Here is a 20,667-nt window from a genome sequence, read left to right as displayed (position 1 = left end):
AGTGTTTTAAATGGGTTGTAAATATCAGGAAGCTTAGTTTGTTTGAACAAAATCAAGTAGTCATCCAGCTCTGTTATCTCGCGTCTTATTCTCTGTAACTCTTGATTTTTCCCTCTCACCTTATTTCTTCACCAGTAAGAATTTTTTAGTCTTTACTGTACTGACCTAACCACTAAATCCTGAGGTCCCTTCTCTCTCTCCTTGCCCATTTCCATTTGGGGATCAAGTCTCTCTGTCAGTTTTGCAGTGTGCTAGACTGATTGACCAGGCAACTGATGAGAGAGACCATCCGAGTTTTCTGGTTTATAGCAGCTGATGCTATTCTTAGATCTTGACCGTAGCTGATGCTGTGTGTGTTCATATTGCTGTGTGTAGAGACACCCACATGTTCCTGCCATTCTATAGCTGTACAACTTGCAGCCCTTTTTTGCTTCTACTTGTGCTAGGCACATATAAGAATGCAAAGCAGGTCAGGCATACCCATATGAACAGTTAGGAGTCATTTGGGCTTTAGTCAGATAAGCTTCTGTATCTGTCCTCTGTGACTGACAAGTCTGACTTAGTCTGACCCTGAGGTTTTTTGATGTGACCTGTGGCTGAAGATGAGTTTTTCAGAGATTGATGGAAAAAAGTGTTTATTGTCTGTGTATATGTTATGGCTATTACCTTCAGTGACTGCCTTTAAAATACAAATGCAAGTAAAGGTGGTTAAATGTAATTTTTTGGTGATGTCTTCTCCGAGTTATAGTTTTAAGAAAACCCGAGCAATTGGATGAAAGTGAAAATAAGGGGATTTTTTCTCTCCTTCCTTACTAGGGAGAGGAAGTGACTCGGAAACTGACCTGCCACACAGAAAGATGCCAGATGTGAAAAAAGATGATATGTTGGCGAGGCGGACCTCACACGGTGAACCTAAATCAGCTGTGCCTTTTAACCAGTACCTTCCGAACAAGAGTAATCAGACTTTCTATGTACCTGCTCCCCTTCGGAAAAAGAAAGCTGAGCGAGAAGAGTACCGAAAGAGCTGGAGCACAGCGACCTCACCACTAGGAGACAGACCTTTCAGGTAAGACTGGCCTGTCCAGCCTCTCCCTTCCTCAGTGATGATGCTTTAACAATTGCCCAATTTTCATTGTTTTCATAAGGCGTATGATAACTGTAATGAATCTCTAGCTGATACGGTACTAATAAATAGTTTCTAACAATTGGTGAAGGTAGTAGAAAAGCAATGAGTAGAAAAATCACGGTCTTGATGTCGTTATTTACCATACAGTGCAATGTATAACTTGTGTTTGACAAGATGTCAGTTAGTACAAGTACCATGGATATCAAGCCAAAGGCTGGAAAAAATTGTTCTGGATGATCTGTTTCAGTTCTCAAGACAGTTACTCTCTGACAAATGATACTTATAAGTAATGTTTGATGTATTTAATCAAAACAGGTAATATTTTTGCGGTGGTTTTTGTAAAATCAGTTTATTTGTATGTTGTATTCTATGCACTAATATGTTTTATATAGTTGTGACTGTGTTTCTGCATGTTGGTTTTGTCAACTGATACTTAACTTGTGGTTTGACCTAAGAAGCAACTCCCATTAAAGAGCATAATTATTTACTCTGATTATTCGTCAGAATTTATCCTTTGGCATCTTGATGTGAGCAAACTGTGCTTACAAATATATATGTTTTAGGCACAGTCTGTATTAAACTAACTTGTATAATTCAATAGTAAACCCCACCCTGAAACCATAGAAGAAGAGCTGAATGAAACACCGGGACTGTGTGAAAAGGAGAAAGTGGGCTCTGTGGCTCCTGAGGCAAGCTCCCTTAAAAATCAATTAGGATTGGATCAAAGTGAAGAAAACTCCATAGACCAGTCTCCTTCATGTAGTGCAAAAGACACATCGGCACCCAAGGGGAAAGATGAGGAAGAGATCAGAAAGTTAAGAAGACTGGAACAAGCTGGCATTAAGGTCATGTCAGCAGCCCAACGCTACGGCAGGTTAGCCCAACGGTGTGAGAAATGGTGCACGCTTCACATTTTTAGGGTTGGCTGAAGTGTGGGCTTCCTTGATCCGCTGTGATTTCACATCTCCTAACAAAAAACCAATCGCTAAGCACTCACCATTGCTAGTGAAAGTCTTGGTCTGAAAAACCTTGTGATGTGGCAGCTGTGGATTGTGGAGTTATATGATGCTAACTGCATTTTTGCTGAGAATTGTATTGTCTTACAGCATAATGTAGACAGACTCCAGGAAGACTACTACCCAGACTACTTGTGACCTTCCATCTAATGCTTTCTTGTATTGAATAAAAATATATATAAATGTCCATTAAAAATGCCTTGTTTAGGAAAAGTTTCAGAAATTTATGTTGCTTGTTGCTGGTGGAGTGGTGAACCACACTTCTTAGGTGGTTAATATTTTTAGCTGTGTTAATAAATGATGCATTTCTTTTTAATGGCAGGAACTATAAAAGTACAGGGCTTGTTAACACATGTACCAGTAGAGGCATAGTTCAGCAGTCGTAATTTGACTGACTTTGGCATGGAATATCTGTAGCTACTCACTTATTACCTGTGGTATTTATTTTTGGATGTTGTTCAATTTGGTTATTTCCCGTTCTTTAACTGGAGAGCTGAATGATGGCTAGGCTCACAGCCCATGCCTTTCCATCATCTGATATTGGATCCTCATGAAAAATCTCGTCTACTCGTGGGGATGACCTCCAAAGCAGAGTTTTAGCTGATATGTCAGAAGACTAGGCTCTTATAAAGGATCAAAATGGTTTGTCTAAAGGGTAAGTGTCCAAATGTCCTCCTGTCCAAAACATTTAGTTTTGGATTGTGGGGCAAAATCTTAGCAGTGAGTAGTTTAGCTGATGCTGATCTGCAGTCTGGGCTTTGAAATGTAGTTAAGAAGTACAGCTCAAATGTGGTGCAGTTCATTCATAGGTACAGTGAAGCTTGTCTGTGGCCATATATATGCCATATGCAGATGAAACAGTCACAGTATGTACGCTGTCATTTGTCCTCTTCTCAGGTCTGCTTCACTGTTGTCAAGCTGTACTGAACCAGTGCTTGTGTGTGTTTGTGGGGTATTACTTTTAACAAAGTCAGATACTAATGTAGGTGAACTATCTGGCATAAATTGCTCCTTCAGTCTCAATTAGGGCTAGTCGATTGGGAATCCCTAAACAGGAGGGATATTAGCATAATCCTGTTCCAAATCCCAAGGCTGTAGAATTAGTAGTAGTAATATAGTAATATGTAGTAAAATGTACTAATAGCTCGTGTTTATCAGTGCAGTGCACAACAAATAGCTCTGTTTGCATTTGGAAGATGCTCACCACACTGAGAGTCCGTTTTCCAACCCTGTGCTTGATCTACTGCCTTTATATCTGTGGAAGAAGCATGTGTGATCAAATGTGTGATTCTTTGGCAGGAATTCAGGCCCCCTCTTTCCTTGGACAATCTGTTGTCCTGACAGGACTAAAGGAGAAGGGAGGAGAAATAACAAGTCATTTTTCTTCCTTATTCTCAGCGGAAGCAACTTGTGGAATTTGGCAGCTGGAAGAAGGAGGAGCTGGTGGTTTTCTGTCCCAGCTAAGGGTGAAAGAGCAGAACTTTGTAACCCAAGCTTCACTGCAGTGAAGTTGGAGCCTGCTTCTGGGGATTGAAGAAAGACACAGCAGAAAAGTCACTGGGGTCGGGGGTCTGTAAGGAAAATTATTTTTTTGTGTAAATGGAAGAATAGTGGGTGAGGAGAAGGGAAGAATTTAGTAGTAACACTTTTGGACACAGGGCAGAATTTAATAATCTTTCTTAATGTCGTCTTACTCTTCCCTGTTCTTTGAACCTCTCAATTTTTTCTCACTTCTTGGCATCAAGTTCAGATTTCCATGCAGTAATGACACTGAGCCATTCTCAGTCTCTCTTGTTTCTGTATTCTGATTTTTTTTTCTTTCACCACTCTTACTCCCTCATCTTTTTAAGATGCCAACCTCTCTTTTTTTCCACCTGAGATTGGCAGTTTTTTTCCAGTTCATCTGAGAAGGTTGTTTCATCTCATATTGACCCCTGGACGACAACCACTGTGACTTTTGCATTCTAAAAGGCATCTAATTGTTCCTAAAGCAGAAATTCATTAGGGGACCTTTCTGAGTCCTGAACATGAGTGATTTGAGCTTGTAGGCAGATGTATTTTTTAGTTGGAGTCTAAGTACTGATTTCCATTGCTCTAGCATGTTCTATTGAACTAGAGGCTGTATAAATGCATGCCATTCTCCTTCCAAAAGGAATATATTATCTCTGTTGCATGTTGTTTTATTGATATGTGATCCTGCTTATTGCGTGCATGTGTCTCTTACTTACTCTATTGCATTTGAAAGGTAAGGATCAGATTCGTGGAGGCACCTTAAAAAGACGAGAATTAAGTGTGTTGTAAGAGATGATGGAGAGGGAATGTAAGAGGGAAACGTGAGCAAGTGTTTATGATATGTTTGTTGCAAAAGGGATGTGGGCTCTTCCCTTGACAGAGCATAAGCATGCAAAACCCTTTCATTGTTCTGAAATGCAGTATAAGGATCTACGAGCCTGTGTAAGACCTTGCTTCAGGGAGCACAAATGCCTGCAGTCTGACACTTTGGAAGCACCTGTTGTAGTAGCACAGACCCCTGTCTTATTTCTGCAAGGGCTCAGGCAGGGTGTGCAAGAAAAATTTTCAGCTAAATCTGGAGTCTTTGCTGCCTCCCTGGTAAACTGGCCTTAAAAAACACTTTTGAGACCATCACAAACTGATTCAGGAGACCCCAAAATGTCACAGCTGATCTCTGATTCCATTAAAAACAGAATGCAAATGAATGGAAAATACTCTCAACCTAGAAACTGGTTACTGAAGTCTAGTTATATACTAAAAGCTGTAAATTTTTCATTACAATGACTCCTAGTTGCACTTGTGAATATTATAACTCAGTATTTCTTTGTTGCCAAAAACACTGCTCTCAGAAATACTGCGTTTGATACACTCAAACTTCAATAGCATTGGTGGGCATGAGACTGAAAAATCAGCAGTTTTTACTGAGTAATCACTTGGTGAGCCTGCTGTTTCTGAAGCTGTTGTAGACAGAGATGCTCATGAGGAGGAGGGTCAACAGTTCCATTTGAAGCACCATCGGCCAGTGTTGTCTGTTGCCTTAAATAAAATCTTGAACCTTCAGAGAGATCTGAGGAAAAAGTTGCCTTTAGCTAATTTGAGACCATGCTCTCCACATCACTAACAGGGGATCCTGTGTGTTGCAGCATAACAAGGCAAAGGCAGGCAGTTTTTTATGTCCTCTGAGCCTGAGGCAGGCTGGCCTGTCAGGGATGGTTTATGGCTTCTCCATAAGTTTCTCCAGCAACTTTGTTGAACAGTACTTTGAAAGGGCATCTGGGATGTAAAATAAGTGGTGTATGCAGTGGGCTTGCAGGGATTTAAAATGTTCAAAATGTTTTTTAAAACCAGCTAATAATAACAACACTCTTGATATTTAAAATAGTAGAAAAACTCAAAGCAACACCTGAGCTGTTTAGATTTGATTTCTTAATGCCAGTCTGTTTAATCCTTTGTGATCCCCTCTATTTTGCTTTGTATAGCAAGGCAAGGTGTGCTACATGAAAGAGCAAATGCCTACAGAAGTACTGCATGGAACTTGCTGCCTAACTTCCTAAAATACCAATACATACAATTCAATTTTTAAATGTGAGAGCCGCCTGTTTCTTGCCATCTGTCTTTTCAGTTTGCATAAAAATTGCAAACTGAAAATGCTGACCATTGCAAGTTAAAATAAGCTTAATCTTTATTGGTACCAGCTGTCAAGTGTCTTTATTGTCGTACTCTTCAGTAACAGCAAGGCCATGCTGATAGCAATTGCATTTCTGACGAAGGCAGGTTTCAGTGTTTTCCAGCATGCCAGTGTCATTGGTGTACTGGTGCTATCACTGTAGCTATATGTCAGCATTGGCATAAAGGGGTTATTCTAGGGGAAAGGGACAGTTAATAAGGAAAAGAATCAAGCATGGATGTGTCTGAGAAGAAAAGCAGTTTAGAATACTAGAGCAGATAGCCTCAGTGATTACTTAGGTGGGATTTTTTTTAAATAGAGCTATTTAAAAGAAAAATGCCAAATATCTGATACTTCAGGACTCAGCAATGTTTTCTAGGGGTCAAGTATTTACATCAAATCTCTTTCTTTGTTTGAAGTGTTCAAGAAGTTTAATATGGCCTTTTACAGTGCTACGTTCACTGCATCTGGTATTTTACTGGTTCTTCCAGCTATAACTAAAATAAGTAAAGGTCTAATATGCTGATTTTTTTGTGTGAATTCCTTGTGAATTTGTTACTAGTATATAAGTTTTATTTCTAGCAATTCATTGCCCAATCTAACAGCTGCCTGGAGTATATTTGATTAACTGCTTGTTTTTTGACCTGGAGATGAGTGTTGCACTGCCCTTTCCTCCCCTGGTGCATCAAGAGCTTTGTTTAATTTTACTCTGTGTCAGTGAAAAGCTGATATGTGAAGACACTGGAAGCATCCCAGACATCATCCTTCGCAAGGACAATCCCTTCATGACACATTATCAAGGAAAGGATTCTGGTTCAGAAGATGAAGCAACCAGCAGAGTTCCTGATTTAGAAAAGGATGACTTTGCCACCCGGAGAGCCAGATTGAATCAACCCAAACACACAGTTCCATTTAACTCCTTTTTAGTTGGATCCTATACAAGTAAAGATAAAGGTAAACTGGAAGATGTTACAAAGCCATTGCAGATGGAAAAAAAGGAACACGCAAGGTGTGCATTCATGGTCTTATTCTTTCAATTATAATGCTTCATTTCGCCATGGTGTATTGCTGTGTAGCTCTAAAGCTGTCTTGGCTACAAAAAAATTTACAAGATACAGTAAATGCAAAGGCTTAATCATAAGGTGAACCAAACTGTAATTTTTTGTTAAGATTATGAGGACCAGAAGTTTAAATTGGCTTTGAGTGTACACAGGATAAAGGCAGGACACTTTTGTTATCTAAGCTCATGAGACAGCTCATGAGCCTCAGTAGCAGAGAATAAACTTAAAAGACGTGTTTTATAGCTCAACTCTTTTCCTGAGCACTTTCACTACATGTTTTTGGATGTATTTGTTTCATCTCATTGAATAGTTCTTTTTTGAGAAACAAGGAGATTTATTGGTGCAAACAGAAGTGATTCTAGATAAAACCACTATATACACATTACAGTGAATGATTGTAATAAATGAGACATTCAGAAAACTTATTTTAATATTTAGTAGCTCTTTTCAGTAATGTCAGATGTGCCTTTCAGTTGCCAGTAATTTGATTATGGCATTATAACATTTTCTACTGACTAATTTGGCAGGACATTTGAAGAACACCTAACCAAATTTTAATAGTCCAGTGCTGTTGACATGACTCTAAAATCAAAGAAATTGCATAGGGTGTTTGAGAGCAAAACTTGAATTCACTGTGTGAATGATATGCAAATGAGGTATTTGTAACTATTTAAAGAAAGCTTATTGTAGGAATGCTTATTGCAGTAATAACATAAAGATTTTTCTTGCTCGAGTTAGGAATAGAAGTTCACATAAAGAAGTGGTCTCAGTAGTGCATGAGTGGGATAGCATAGACGAGAGGTTTGAACTTCAAACGTTTCATTCCATGTTTACTTCCTGAAATTAATGTAAAACTAATATTATAAATTCAGTTTCATCTCCTTGTTCTCTGAACCTCTTCTTTTGACACTGATTTATAATTGCTCCCTCCAAATATTTTTTCTTGCTGAACTGGAATGTGCATAAAATTAGAAGAAGATGGGTGCAGTTGGCATCAGTAGGGCAAATAGTGACAAGCGAAGAGAACCCACTTCTGCAAAATGAGAAGATTGAATCAGAGGGGAAACAGCAGGTGAAAGAGCCTGATACTGAGAGGGATGATTTGGCTAAACGGAAATCTGAAAGCACCCTTCCTCAGCTACAAGAAGATGGGATTTTTGTGAATGCCTCGATAACAAAAGCGGATCTGGAGACCTGGAAAAGATTGAAATTGTCAGGGGAGCCCAGGTACAGTTTCTGCTTGTGGACAGGATTGGCACTCTGGGAAGCATGTTTAGTTTGTTGCAATCTGCTGTGTGTGCTTGTGGTTTTAAAGTTGAAGAATGCCTTGATGACAACCAGTCCTTCAATTCAGTTTTCAGGAGGAATCCAAAAATCTGTACAGAAATGCTATCTATCATGAAATGAAAATGCGTCCATCATTTAGAGCACTGTGGTAGTTTCACAGTCACTCTCCTGGTGGACACCCTTAATACAATATCAGAAAAGTCCCTCTTGTCTTGTGGCTCAATCTGCTTTGAAGCCTCTTGAAGTTGAACAGCACAAAGGTCCAAGTGGCACCACTAATACAGTAGCATATGCTCCTAACCAAGCTGTCTTCAGGACTTGGGGCATTACACCTCAGGGAATTACCTGAGGATCTGCATCTCTTTGCGTACTGTTTTTGAGACATGAGCTGATATATCAGCATAGCATTGTTCTCCACTTCTGGGTAAATAGAACCAGCACTGTTTCTCACTGCAACAAGGCTTTCAGGAGCCTCATTGTATGGTGTATGTATGCTCTTGTTGTAAACAAAACCTCTGCAGAGGGAGCCAGTATGAAGCAGTTATTCTAACCTGTTTGCCCATGGAGATGGACTATAACACAGGCAGGTGATTGTGACTCCAGTATGAAAGGATAACAGCTCCTAGCCCTCCTGTTTATGTGCATGCCATTTTCCAGTTAAAGGTGGCCACCTGTCCTGGCATTCTTCTAACAATGTGGTTACTGTATGTAATTTTAACTCTAATACAATGAAAACTCAATCATTTTTTCATCCTAATGATATTAGTAGTCTCTCCATTATTTTTGAGGTGATTTATTAAAATCAAAATTTAGTCCCCTTGCTTTAGGGTAAGTAAATTGCCCTTGCTTGTGCAAGGACTGTAAGTCCTCCAGTCCAGAGCGAGTTCTGGTGCTATACAGTCATTTATAGTGTGTGGCCTGGGTCTGTGTGAGCAGAGAGGAGAACTCTGGCTTTTTAAAGTTTTTTAAGGCTTTTTAAAGGATGTACTAGAAGAAACTGAGTTTGGAATGGGTCATATGCTACATTCCTTGCCCTTAGGAAAAGCTTCCATGAGTGTGCTCCCAGAGATTCCCCCACAGGTCTCCAGTATCTTTGAATTTTATCTGTCATTTGGGCCTCAGTATGCCACAGCTGTTTGTACCTGGGTTTTTGAATTTTAAGATAAAACCCCTTTGAAACCTTAGAAGCATTTAATTTGTTTAGTTCTGAGGTTCTCATGTTGGGGGCATTCTTTTATTCCTCCTTATGACCAGTGAAGAAGATTTCAAATGTCCCAGCAACACTCTGCCACCAACCAATACCACAGTGAAAGCAGTAGCCCGTGATGATTTTGCTGTCCGCAAAGCCAAAGCAAACAAAAAAGATGGTAGCCCCAAGCAGAAGTTTGTGCATTTTGGGCCAGTAACTGAGATTGATCAACAGAAATGGGACAAACTTGTTATTGGAAGAGCTTCATCCAAAATTGGAACAGAAGAGGAAAGCAAGAAAGACTATGTGGAGAGTCACTCTGGTGTTGAAAGCTCTCGTTCAACCACTGTCATCAGTCTTGGGTTTGCTGAACACAGTGACGAAGTATCTGAGCCAGAGAAAGAGTCCAGGTATTTGGTGTGGCTTAGGAAGTGCTGCTGAGCTGGAAATGAGGCCTGTTCTTGCCAGATGCTGATCTGCATGGGAGTGAACTCAGCATAGACTTGAGAGCTATTTATGTGCACAGCCTTGTTCAGAAGTCATCTGATGCCTTCACAGTACCTTAACAAGTTTAGGGTTGTGCAAAACAATGCTGCAGGAAGGTCTTCCGAGCACTTGCTCAAAATTTCTGGTGGGCAGTGAAATCCCTGGTATCTCAGAGTCTGAGCTATCATTTGTGCTTTTTCTGCTACTTGAATTCCAGCAGCTTTCCTGGAATTCTACCTGCTTTCAGCACATTAGGAATTTGTCCTTCAGCTTGGTGGCTTTACTGGTCTTCAAAAAAACCTTTTTTTAAACCTAATGGATTTACTTTCTTTTTGAAGAGGGTGTATTGCTGCTCTGTGTTTCCGGCATTTATCTGGAGAAGAATTACAGTTCTGGATCATTAACACATTAACAGCTCTTATATTTCTTTGACTTTATTTACTTAGTCTGTGGCTGTAGCAAGAATTTTGAACGAATGCTTTTAGCAAGCAACTAATTCAGTTAATTTTGTGTGTTTATAAAAACATTTGCAAACTGAGTTAAAGGACTCCTCTTCTTACCTTTCATTTGACCTGAGAATGTTTTTTGTGTTCTCACCCCTCCTCTCATTTTGATCGCTAGTGAGGTGGTCAGGTCAGGTATAGATGACTCTTGCAGGAGAATTGCATCAGCTGTACTGGCTTCTGACATCATCTCTGAAAAACAAACCCCATGCAGTTTGAGCAAACAGCAAGAAAGCACCAAGGAAGAATGCCACAGGCATGTACCAGATATTGAGAGAGATGATATGTTGGTTAGAAGGATGGGAACTTTTCAGAGGCGTACCACTAGCTCCGTTCCCATATGTTGCCGTCCCTTGTCAGAAGCTCCTCATGTGCTGCAGCAGCAGCAAGAGGAGACAGTAGCTCGTGAGAAGGATTTGAAGACTCCACAGGAAGGAGAAAGGTCAGAGAACAGAAGCAGATCCCTCTGAGCTTCATGCCTTGTTTGTGTGTGGTGTTAGCTTGGATCAGTCAGCAGTGTTGTTCCATTCTTCACACGGCCTTAAAAGATTGTGTTTTACTCATTCATCATGGCATGTGTTCTGTTTTATGGAACTACTTGCAAGAATGTATTCTATGAACATAAAACAGTCTGTTTTCTTTCATAATATTTAAGTACTTCAGTTGTTAATTGCTGTTCAGCATGAAAACAGTCTTTCATCTTTTGGGGGGATTTCTTTTGCAATCCGTGGCACTTTGTCTAGGTTTTAATGCCAGCTTCCAAGTAACTAATTCATCTCATAGATTTTTATGCAATTCCCAACTTCTAACAATTCACCTAAGTAAGTGTGGGGTTCAACATCATTTACTCTTGCTCTCACTCCCTATGCTGTAGCTAAAGATGCCTAGTTTGCCTAGTTGTCCATCACTCTCAACTTTGTTTTGAGTAACAGCACGCCACATTGCCTGAGCAGCCACTTGCTTAGAAGGGAGCATTATCATGGAATAGTGTCACTTGTCTCTCTGAGCAGTACTGTAACACGAGAAGAGAGCCAAGAACAGCTTGAAATCCCTCAGCTGCAGAGTGATGGAACAGAAAACAACATGAAATTTCCAGACCCACAAAGAGATGACATGTTGGCTAGAAGAACTGGAGCTTTTCTAAAACAGCCTGGGCCCAATGTTAAGCAATTTCTTCCCATGCCATTTTCAAAGCATCAGAATAAACAGGGCACAGCTACAGAACTTGAGAAGAAAACCACGAGGTAAGGAAGTTGTACTTTTCTCTGTCACTTGTAGCTGGCCCTGTGGGTTGTTTGTCAGGATCTCTTGATCTGGAGGATTTGCTGGTGGTCCAGCAGTGGTTTTCCATGCTTGCCCTTGGTTCTGTGCCAATTCTTTCTGCTCAGAAGAAGTCAATACAGAGTTTCTGGCTCTTTTAGTAGAGCCCTGTAGAGACTCAGAGCAGAGCTCTACCAGATGCAAAATTCTAACAGCGTGTGGAAGCAGATGCACATAGCAGTTACATTTGTGCTACATTTGCAGAGGTTTCTGGTAAAATATGAGATAGTCATTACAAGTGTTTCCAGCTAGAAATAGAGATGCTGGATGTAAGTAGGTTAGATGCTTGTCAATGGCTTAACTGATTCCAGTTAGATTTCTGAACTGTATATGTTGAAATCCCGAGATCCCTCCTGATAATGCTCGGTGTTTTTCTAAGCACCTTTGCTCAGATGTTTGAGGCTGTGTGGGGAAACTGGCAGTTGAAGCCTTTGAACAGAGTTATTGTTGGATGGTTGAGCCACATGCAAACAAGAGTGGAAAGGTATTTGCTCATCAACCTCTTCAAAGTACATGAGTAGAAGGATATGTCTGCCCCTGGATGAAAAACTAGCATATGGCTCAGCCAGGAGAAAAAAACTCTCATCTACCATAGAATTCAGCAGTGGTTTGGTGTTGAAAAGACATTAAATGGAATATCTTAACTGTAATATGGACACAATACTTTATAATCTTCTGCGGTGTCTCCAACAGTTTGTTTTCTGACTTAGACGAATGAATATTTGACTCTATTAAAATTACGATTTCTGCACCTGCCTCACCTAGCTTGTCACCTGTCAACTATTTGGGTTTGTAGGGCTTTTTTTTTTTTTTTTTTTTTTTTTTTTTTTTTTTTTTTTTTTTTTTTTTTTTTTTTTTTTTTTTTTTTTTTTTTGTTAACTTACAGTTATGCTTTTCATTATGTGTATGTGATTTTTCAAATGTTACTTAATACATCCCTTTGCACTGCTGCCTTTGGCTCACTCAGGCCTGAAAAATGTCCACAAGCCTTCATTAATAGCTCGGAAAAACCTGCAATACAACTACCGCAAGAACAGCAGCAAGGGCAGGAAAAAGACAATCTCCCTCCTACAGGACAAGATGAGATTATTTGTACAGTCCAAGTGGGCAAAAATGGCCACGATGAAGTCCACCTTGGTCAAACGTCTAAGGTTCAGGAGGTTCCTGAGGAAAACAAAATGGAAACAGTGTCATCCAAGGATGAGCATCTGCAAACGTGAGCTTTCTGGTGTGAATCACGCTGCTTGTATGCCCCTGTGTGCACACTTCAGAATTCTGATTGTGCGTTGCGTGGTGTGTTTTCAGTCCAGACTAAAGCACTGTATGACATTAATACACATTTTAGAAACAAATAGATGGTTATGTAATACATTTTCTTCTGAATTTTTTAAAATATTTAATTGAAAGCTGAGTGAAAGGAGTATTTGATTACAGTATAAATGCTGAGTTGCAAAAAGAATTTATGAATAGGAGAAGCTAAATGGACTCTGCTCATTGAGAGATGTTTATCCTATTCCTCCATGATTAGAAATGTTGCAGTGTTGACTTTTTGAACTTGGTGTTCTTTTATGATAAGTCCCAGATATAAATATGTGGTTTGCATATCTCTAAGCAAGACCATCACTTTAGTGAATGATGCTGGCTTCTGTATTACCAGTACCTTTTTTCAGCGACACCCCCCTACTCCGAGGGAAAAAACAACCAACAACCAAGCAAACAAAGAAAAAAAACCAAAACCAACTAAAAGAAAAAGGAAATTGTGTGACTCACTTTCTGACTGTAATATTTGCCTCCTTCATGCTTCAGTAATGGTGATTCTGAACACTGCTCTGGAATGTAACCGTTTTGTCTCCACTTATCACATGTATGACACTTACTGTAACTGCTAATACATTGTCTATTTTCAGTAACTATTTTCTACACACATTTTAGGTAAACTTCAGCAGATTTTTGTAATGGGGGGCATTAGTATGGGTTTAGGGAGGGATGGATGATGTTCTTATGTAGTTTGACCTCCAGATGATCAGGTAAGTCTTTGATGAATAATCAATCCCTAAACAGCATGGTTTGATTTTGGTCAGATTTACTAGTGCAAGTGATAGTTGCACAGATTGTATGGGTCCAGTTGCAATTACTACTTAATGTGTTTATCCACGATCTAATTTTATATTTGGTCTTGTAGATTCGGCCCCAGAACTGCTGTGTCTGATGACGCAGAGTAAGTTGTCTTGTGTTGACAAGATTTTGTTTTAAACAACTTACACTGCATGCTTTCCCATCTTTCTACTAATTTAAAGTACAGTTGATGCCTCATTATTTTGCAGTGTTTTGGCAAATGATTTTTCAGAAAGCCCTGAAAAATGGAATGTAATATGGCTTACATTGCAGTTAAAAATAATTTTTATATAAAGGCCCATAAAAACTAAGCATAATACTAATGTCCAACTGTTGCTTCAAGTATTGTTTTTTCTTTTTTTCTTTTATTTTCTCTTGGTTTTCTTCTGAATTTCCGTTGCCTCTAATCAGGTATGAGTAAAGGGAATTGGGTTGAATCTGGGCGTTGAAGAAAAAATGAAGTATGACCAGGAAGGGGAAGAAAAAAAGAAATCCCAAAGCAAACTAAAATCTATTGTGATCTTCAGAGTTATTACCAGAAAAATACATATTTAGCTGATCCTTTATTCTCTTTTAAAAACTTTATATTGAATACCTTATAGGTTAGGTTTAATTTAGTAATGTACTAAGCTTCATTTTTTAAGTGCTTCACCTTGATGCTTTCCTTTTGAAAGAAGGAGTAGAACTGACATTTATTACACTCAAAGATTTTAATTATGTGTATATACATGTAAACTGTAGTACAGAATAGTATGCAATGTCATTTAGAAAGTTCTGTGAAATTACTAGCTTTTTTTACAAAGTGCTGGCATTTAGAAGCAAACAAATGGTTGAGAACCACCCAAGTAAAAATAATAAACTAATAAACCCACATAATAATGTCTGTAATATCCTTCTTCTGTTCACAGAAATGCACATGACCTTTCTGTCTCCCAGATTAAAACCCCAAATAGAAACAGCATGAAGAGTTGAGGGGTTTTTATGATGAGTATATAGAGGTTTTATCATGAGCATATACAGAGACTCTTAGGAATTTTTCACCCTTTTCTCTAATTATAAAACTTAGAGTCATGAACTGAATGCTTTGTATAAGTTCTGTAATACCTTTATGCTGAGCAAAGTCGTGTCTTCTGATCACAGAGTAAATATGAAAATTTTCAAGCAGCAGGAATCTGTCCAATCAAATGAAGAGATGAGATAAAAAGAGCAAAATAACACAGGAGTGCTATACTTAACAATGGGGACTTCCCTACCATTTCAGAAAACAAACTTGTATGATTAATTTTTTTTTCATTTTTGCATGTCTGTATTAAATGCAAACATGAGAGAAGGTACATGGAGATGCCTTGAAAGGCATTGCAGTGGGGTTGGTGGTGTAATGGGAGAGTAGCAAAGATTATGATGCTTATTCCACATTGATTCCGATTTTGTTTTAAAGGGCAAAACAATAAATGTTCAAACCCCATTGTCATACTTTCCAGATGTGCCACAGTTTACAGAGCAACTGGTTTCCTAAACTGTCTTTTTTTATAAATGAAGGATTGTGTTTTTCTGTCTGAAGACAAAGTACTTATAAAGAATCTAATAAAACTTGGCTCTTGAGTAGGAGAAATAAATTGAACTGACATTTAAAATACTTCCAAAAGGTTTGTCAAGTCTACATTGAAAACTGCAACTTGAATTCAGTCTTAGACTAGATGTTCTTTATTCCAGCAGCAAAACTAGGAACTGCATTATTAGACTGAGAAAGTTCCCTTTCTGGTGAGGGGGACACTAGATATTGTCATCAACCATTGTCTGTCTCAGGGTCCAGAAGAGGCAATGCTTAGTGTGTTGCTGCTCATCAGGCTCATTCCCATCTCCTGAAGAGAGAGAATTCTGATGGTACCGTGTCAGTCAAGTGTGAGTTTAGGCTTATAGTGAGCTGAGATTTTTGAGTATTTGTTTACTAGAGTCAGATTCTTTAGCTATTCTGTCCCTTTTTATGTTTTGTTGGGGTTTCTTAAGTCTCAGTATGACTGAAAAATGAACACCATAATAAATGCCTTACATAAGCATTTTAAACATTTTTTCATAAAAAGTTTTTTACCTTATTTCTCACTTTTAAATTAAATAGCCTAAATACTGAACTCTTTGAGAATTTTTTTATCCAGCACTTGTTCAGATCTGATTAAAAAAATAAAAGGAATTGCTGCACGATATCACTGACAAGAACAACTTGTAATTTATGAGAATAAAGCAGTGTAACTTAAAAATCCCAACACCCCAAAGATCTAGCTCTCCAAAATGCACTGTTGGTCTGCACGGTGGTTTTTTTCCAGATCATTGTCAGAATGTCAGGTCTGATACATTGGTCAGCAGAAAGACCTCTTGCTTCTAGACAGAGTCTGTATGCAATTTCCAGAGCTGTGCTAATGGCAGAAAATTAATAAACTCTAATTTGGTGCAGTTACATCTTCCCTATCTACTTGCATGCTGTGTGCCTGCTGGTCCAGCGCACAGTTAAAAAAGGAAACAGTAAATCTAGTTCTATTCATACAGGTGTAATTGATGGTCTGGAGTCTTTTGTAGTTTATACAAGAAAGAAATAGGATGAAATTATATGGAACTCATCATGAAAGTGTCTTTTGGCAGAAGGTTGGAGTTTTGGACTCTCTGATTCTTTTCCAAGGATGAACTTGTCAGTCAGAGAAGTTGATGCAGACATTTCAGTTGGCCTTGTCCATGTACTCAGGAAAGTAGGTTGTTCTTAATCGTTACTACATGTTGGTCAGAGGAGAGCACAGTGCTTTGAGATGTGACTCCTTCAGGTTGCTCTCTTGGGAAGATACTGTTGAGGCGTAACGTGTTGGTGCAGAGTTGATGTTTGAACCAGCCTGGTTACTTGTCCATGGCAATGAAGGCCCAGCAGCAGGAGGTGACACCTGGAGTAGGAAGTGCATGTGGGATTGTAGTGTATATTTTGACTCCTGACCCAGGCTGAAGCCTTTTCCAGAGTACCTTTTTTATTGCATTGTTAATAGCCTTAAAACCTTTTGCTGTCTCTGTGCACCCTGTGAGATGTGAATGAATTCAGGGAATGTACTAATACCTTTCATCTGGGGACTCCTGTTAAAAAATATTTTTATTCTTTCATCCCAAATGGCAGAGCGTGAGTACTCATGCACTCTACTAGCTCCAGTTGCCACCGTTTAAGGTCTTACATTTCCTTCTACTGCACGTAAATGAAAAATTCTCTGACACAAGGAAAAGGTACGGGAGAGGAGCTACGCAACCATTTTGATCCAGTAGGCAGAAGGTGGCAAATACTGAACACCAAAGGCTTTTCTTAGTGTGAGTTTCAAAAACTGGAATAAAACATATAAGAGTGACTTTATTGCAAGTTACACATCTCCCAGCCTACCTCACCAAATATGAATACCTCCAAAATACAACTGATATTTGAATGTTCTTAGTAGGTGATATGCCTTTAGTTTTAAAAACAACAAAGCTACCCATCTATTTAGAGTTTGTTATTTAGGAGTGCTCCAGTCCAATCCTGAACAATGCAATCCTTCAACTACCCACAGAAAAACTCAAATTAGTGTACTCCTCAGCACTGTTTAAAGGGTGAAGCACAGTAATGCATTAATGTCACTGTTAATGCTTAAAGGCAATAGGATGTTTATTCTGTTCTTCATTTCTTGGTAAATACCTCCTAAATATGATGGGATCTGTGCATGTCCTTTTCCATCCACTGTCCAGACCTTTCAAGTTTTCCCTTGAGAGTGGCATTTGCATCATTGCTTGCCTGAATACAAATGTTGGCTCAGTAAATATATGCACAGCTTTCCGTGTCTATTCGCTTTGATAACTGTGGACACAATCACCTACAATTTTATCTTTATTGGATGCTTCTCCTGCTGGTTGCCTCATTGGCTCACCTAAAGCTACAGGTGATCGTTTGAGGACTGCTGTGAAATCACTTCATGTGGAACTGCATGGCTTTTTAAAAATTTTTTTTTTGCTTTGAATGGCACAACTGAGGTCATGTTTTATTATTAATTGGTAGTATTAAGCACATTATCTTTGTGTGAAGATCTTTATATAACGCAAAGGGATGTATAATACCAAACCATAACCTTTTTATTTTCCTTTAATTCTTTAAAGGTCAAGGACTGAAATAGAAACTTTTTTATCCTGAACGTCAGCTTTTCCTTGTTAGGTTAGCTGTACTAATGAGTTGGTGCTGATAGCACTGGATGTCTTTGAGGCAGGGAGGGGAGAAAGTACCATGCAGTTTGAACTGTGTATACTTCTCTGGGCAGGCTCTTCCTGGTTTTGCAGCGATAGCATTTAGCCAGCCATGCTTCCCCTCACACACTTCTCAAGCCTCTCTTGTTTTACATTGAAATGGAAACTTCTGTCTGTGTTGTTAATTGGAGGGGTCTTGAAAACTCACTGGGCACGGATCTTCAGAAAGTAAAATGTTCTGAATGATAGAATGATTTTAAAAAGAGCTATTGGTGGAAGTGTAAAGTTAGTAACACTTAGTGAGAGACAAAGTTGCAGTCAACTAACAAAATCAAGGGAAAGTTGAAGATTATAATGCCTGAAGTACTATGTGGGGGCCACGAGGATGCAAATGGGTCTTTCTAGGGGACTGCTTGCTTTTGGGAGCTTCGTAACAGTGCACGTGGCTGATTCTGCTGTAGCACCCTCATGTGGCTTGAGCTTTTACAATCTGAAGGAATATAAACCTCCAAATAGCACTACACTTCTCGTTGTTTTCCTTGTTTAGGAGTATGAGCATGTTTGACATGAGATGTGAAGAAGAAGCTGTGACTCAGCCTCATAGCAAAGCTCGCCATGAGAAACTGCAGAACATACATAACCAGCTGAAAGAGGACGAGACCAGATGGCAAGATGTGAGTATACAACATGGCAATGCTGGCATGCACTGAGGTCAGCTTGCTAAGTCTACAGTTGCTGTCTAGTGCTTAAAATAATCAGCAGTGCTTTTTTTTTTCCTCAGTAGATTGTTGCTAAAAGCATATAAGTTCATAATTTGATGTAAATTATGGAATACAACATTTTTTGGTGCCTCTGCCTGTGCACTAGGTATTTTGCTTCTTAAAAAAAAGGTAATTAAACTTGAATTAGGTAAAAATGAAAGCAGAACAACTTCTAACTGCTGCCTTCTCTAACTTTTCTCGTTAGGAAATGTTTAAAGTGACAAAATACAAGACTAAGTAAGCCACTGAATAACTAGGTTGGACTTGTATTTCATAAATTTGTGTAGATACTGAAAATGCTAATGTTTTCCAACTTGTCCAAGCAAACAAATTACCCTTCAAGTTAGCTACACCCTGCCTGGGGGTTTTCCAAACCCTCTTCCCTTGATGCGTTTCTTTAAGCTGTCCTGGCATTTCTTAAATTGGCAAGGACAAAAAAATCATCATATGCGGGTAGGTTAATATCAGGTGTTTTAGTTTCAATTCTGTTCATTCCTAAAGACTGATTTTAAATGAGAGATTTTAAACTTTTTTTTATTACAAAAAAAAAAAAAAAAAAAAAAAACCACAACACCAAAAAACACAACAAATCACATCACTTCAAGTATGGCAGTTTCCCATTACAAGGACAGCTACTGTGAAACACCTCAGAGAGGTTTTGGGTAGAAAATTCAAGGAAAAACCCAAACCAAACAAAAAAACTATGTACAGCTAAGAAGTAACTTTTTGTAGTAGAACAACTAAGGACCTCAGCTGAAAGGTCTCTCTGTGTGGGAAGCCATGGTTTCCCAGCAGAGATAAGAATGAGTCCAAAGGCATTCAAGAAGTTTGAGAACTTGCTGTTGAATTGAAAATCCTCTGAGGTAAAAGGCCTAAGTATTCCAGACCCTCAGCACCTTTTACACTGAACTAAAAGTTCTGAAGAGGTAGTGAAAATGCCTTTATTGGAATGTCCTTGGCATGTTGAGGGCTTTATAGAGACAACAGCTCTTTCACGGTCTGATATTTTTATGTGCCTGTGCTGTAAATTTGCCAACAATTAACAGTTTCATGGCTTTTTTAAATTATTGTTATTCTAAAGCGTCAGAAGTGGAAAAGGTAAACATGTCTGGGTTTTAATTACAGAAGAAGGAGAAAGGTTTGTGTTACAAAATTTCCTAATGAAAAACTAATTTTCAAACAATAGGCAATAGTGGGGGTAGCTGAATAAAGAAATGCTTTGGTACTTCAATGAGAATAATTAGTAACTGAGGAAAATGAAAGGCCTATGTTACATGGAGGATTATACACTGATTTATAGGTCATGTGAAGAAATATTTTAATGAGCATTCCCTTAAGTGTAACATCAATAATTTGTGGTTTTAATATAAATTAATAGTGACAAGGTTTGTTCCTGGTTTTAATAAAATAAGTTATGCTTGCAGTACCTTCTGCTGTTTAGTAATAAAAATGCAATTAAAGTATTTGGAAAAACATGTAATTAAATAGCCTTTGAATTGAGTATGCATACTGAATATCTGGGTTTTATTAAAACCAGAATTTATTAGAGTGTATGAAATATAATCTGTATAGTAATCTCCTGATGCTGTTAATGTTAATGACAGTGTGCCCTTACAGTTTCCCACGAAGTTATTTTTCTTTGCAGAAGTGCTGCAGTGGTTATATTTTACATGTAAAACTTTGTTCCTTTAGTAGTTGGCTGCAAAATAATTTTACAGCATAGGAGATGCTGTAATACTGTAATACTTGTACTGTGAAAAAGATCTTGCTCCTATACCCTCCAGGATTTGTGAATTCGTAACCGAAGCAGGATGCAAGACATAGGGGCCCATAACAGGTATTTGCCATGACTCTCTGGTTTAGTGTGCAGCTAGTTTTTCAGCCTGACCAG

At 38.7% G+C, this 20,667-nt stretch overlaps 1 protein-coding gene across 2 annotated transcripts in view; it reads left to right on the top strand.

The window, feature by feature from the left end:
- The window catches only part of LIMCH1 (LIM and calponin homology domains 1), a 180,426-nt gene that overhangs the window by 120,619 nt on the left and 39,140 nt on the right, over window positions 1–20,667 (top strand). Inside the window, exons 8-17 of one of the 2 annotated variants that reach the window (XM_027891281.1) lie at window positions 817–1,066; window positions 1,728–2,000; window positions 6,540–6,830; window positions 7,855–8,109; window positions 9,424–9,768; window positions 10,466–10,789; window positions 11,358–11,591; window positions 12,635–12,883; window positions 13,850–13,885; window positions 18,563–18,689. In XM_027891281.1, coding sequence (XP_027747082.1) covers window positions 817–1,066; window positions 1,728–2,000; window positions 6,540–6,830; window positions 7,855–8,109; window positions 9,424–9,768; window positions 10,466–10,789; window positions 11,358–11,591; window positions 12,635–12,883; window positions 13,850–13,885; window positions 18,563–18,689 — 2,384 coding nt within the window. The remainder of the gene's footprint in view (window positions 1–816; window positions 1,067–1,727; window positions 2,001–6,539; window positions 6,831–7,854; window positions 8,110–9,423; window positions 9,769–10,465; window positions 10,790–11,357; window positions 11,592–12,634; window positions 12,884–13,849; window positions 13,886–18,562; window positions 18,690–20,667) is intronic. The other variant, XM_027891282.1, reaches the window with a different exon arrangement.

This window comes from Empidonax traillii, unplaced genomic scaffold, assembly GCF_003031625.1.
Source record: "Empidonax traillii isolate 1590-97213 ecotype Southwest subspecies unplaced genomic scaffold, ASM303162v1 scaffold315:size618497, whole genome shotgun sequence".
In the NCBI taxonomy this organism is placed as follows: domain Eukaryota; kingdom Metazoa; phylum Chordata; class Aves; order Passeriformes; family Tyrannidae; genus Empidonax; species Empidonax traillii.
This window is presented reverse-complemented; position numbering and strand designations above follow the sequence as displayed.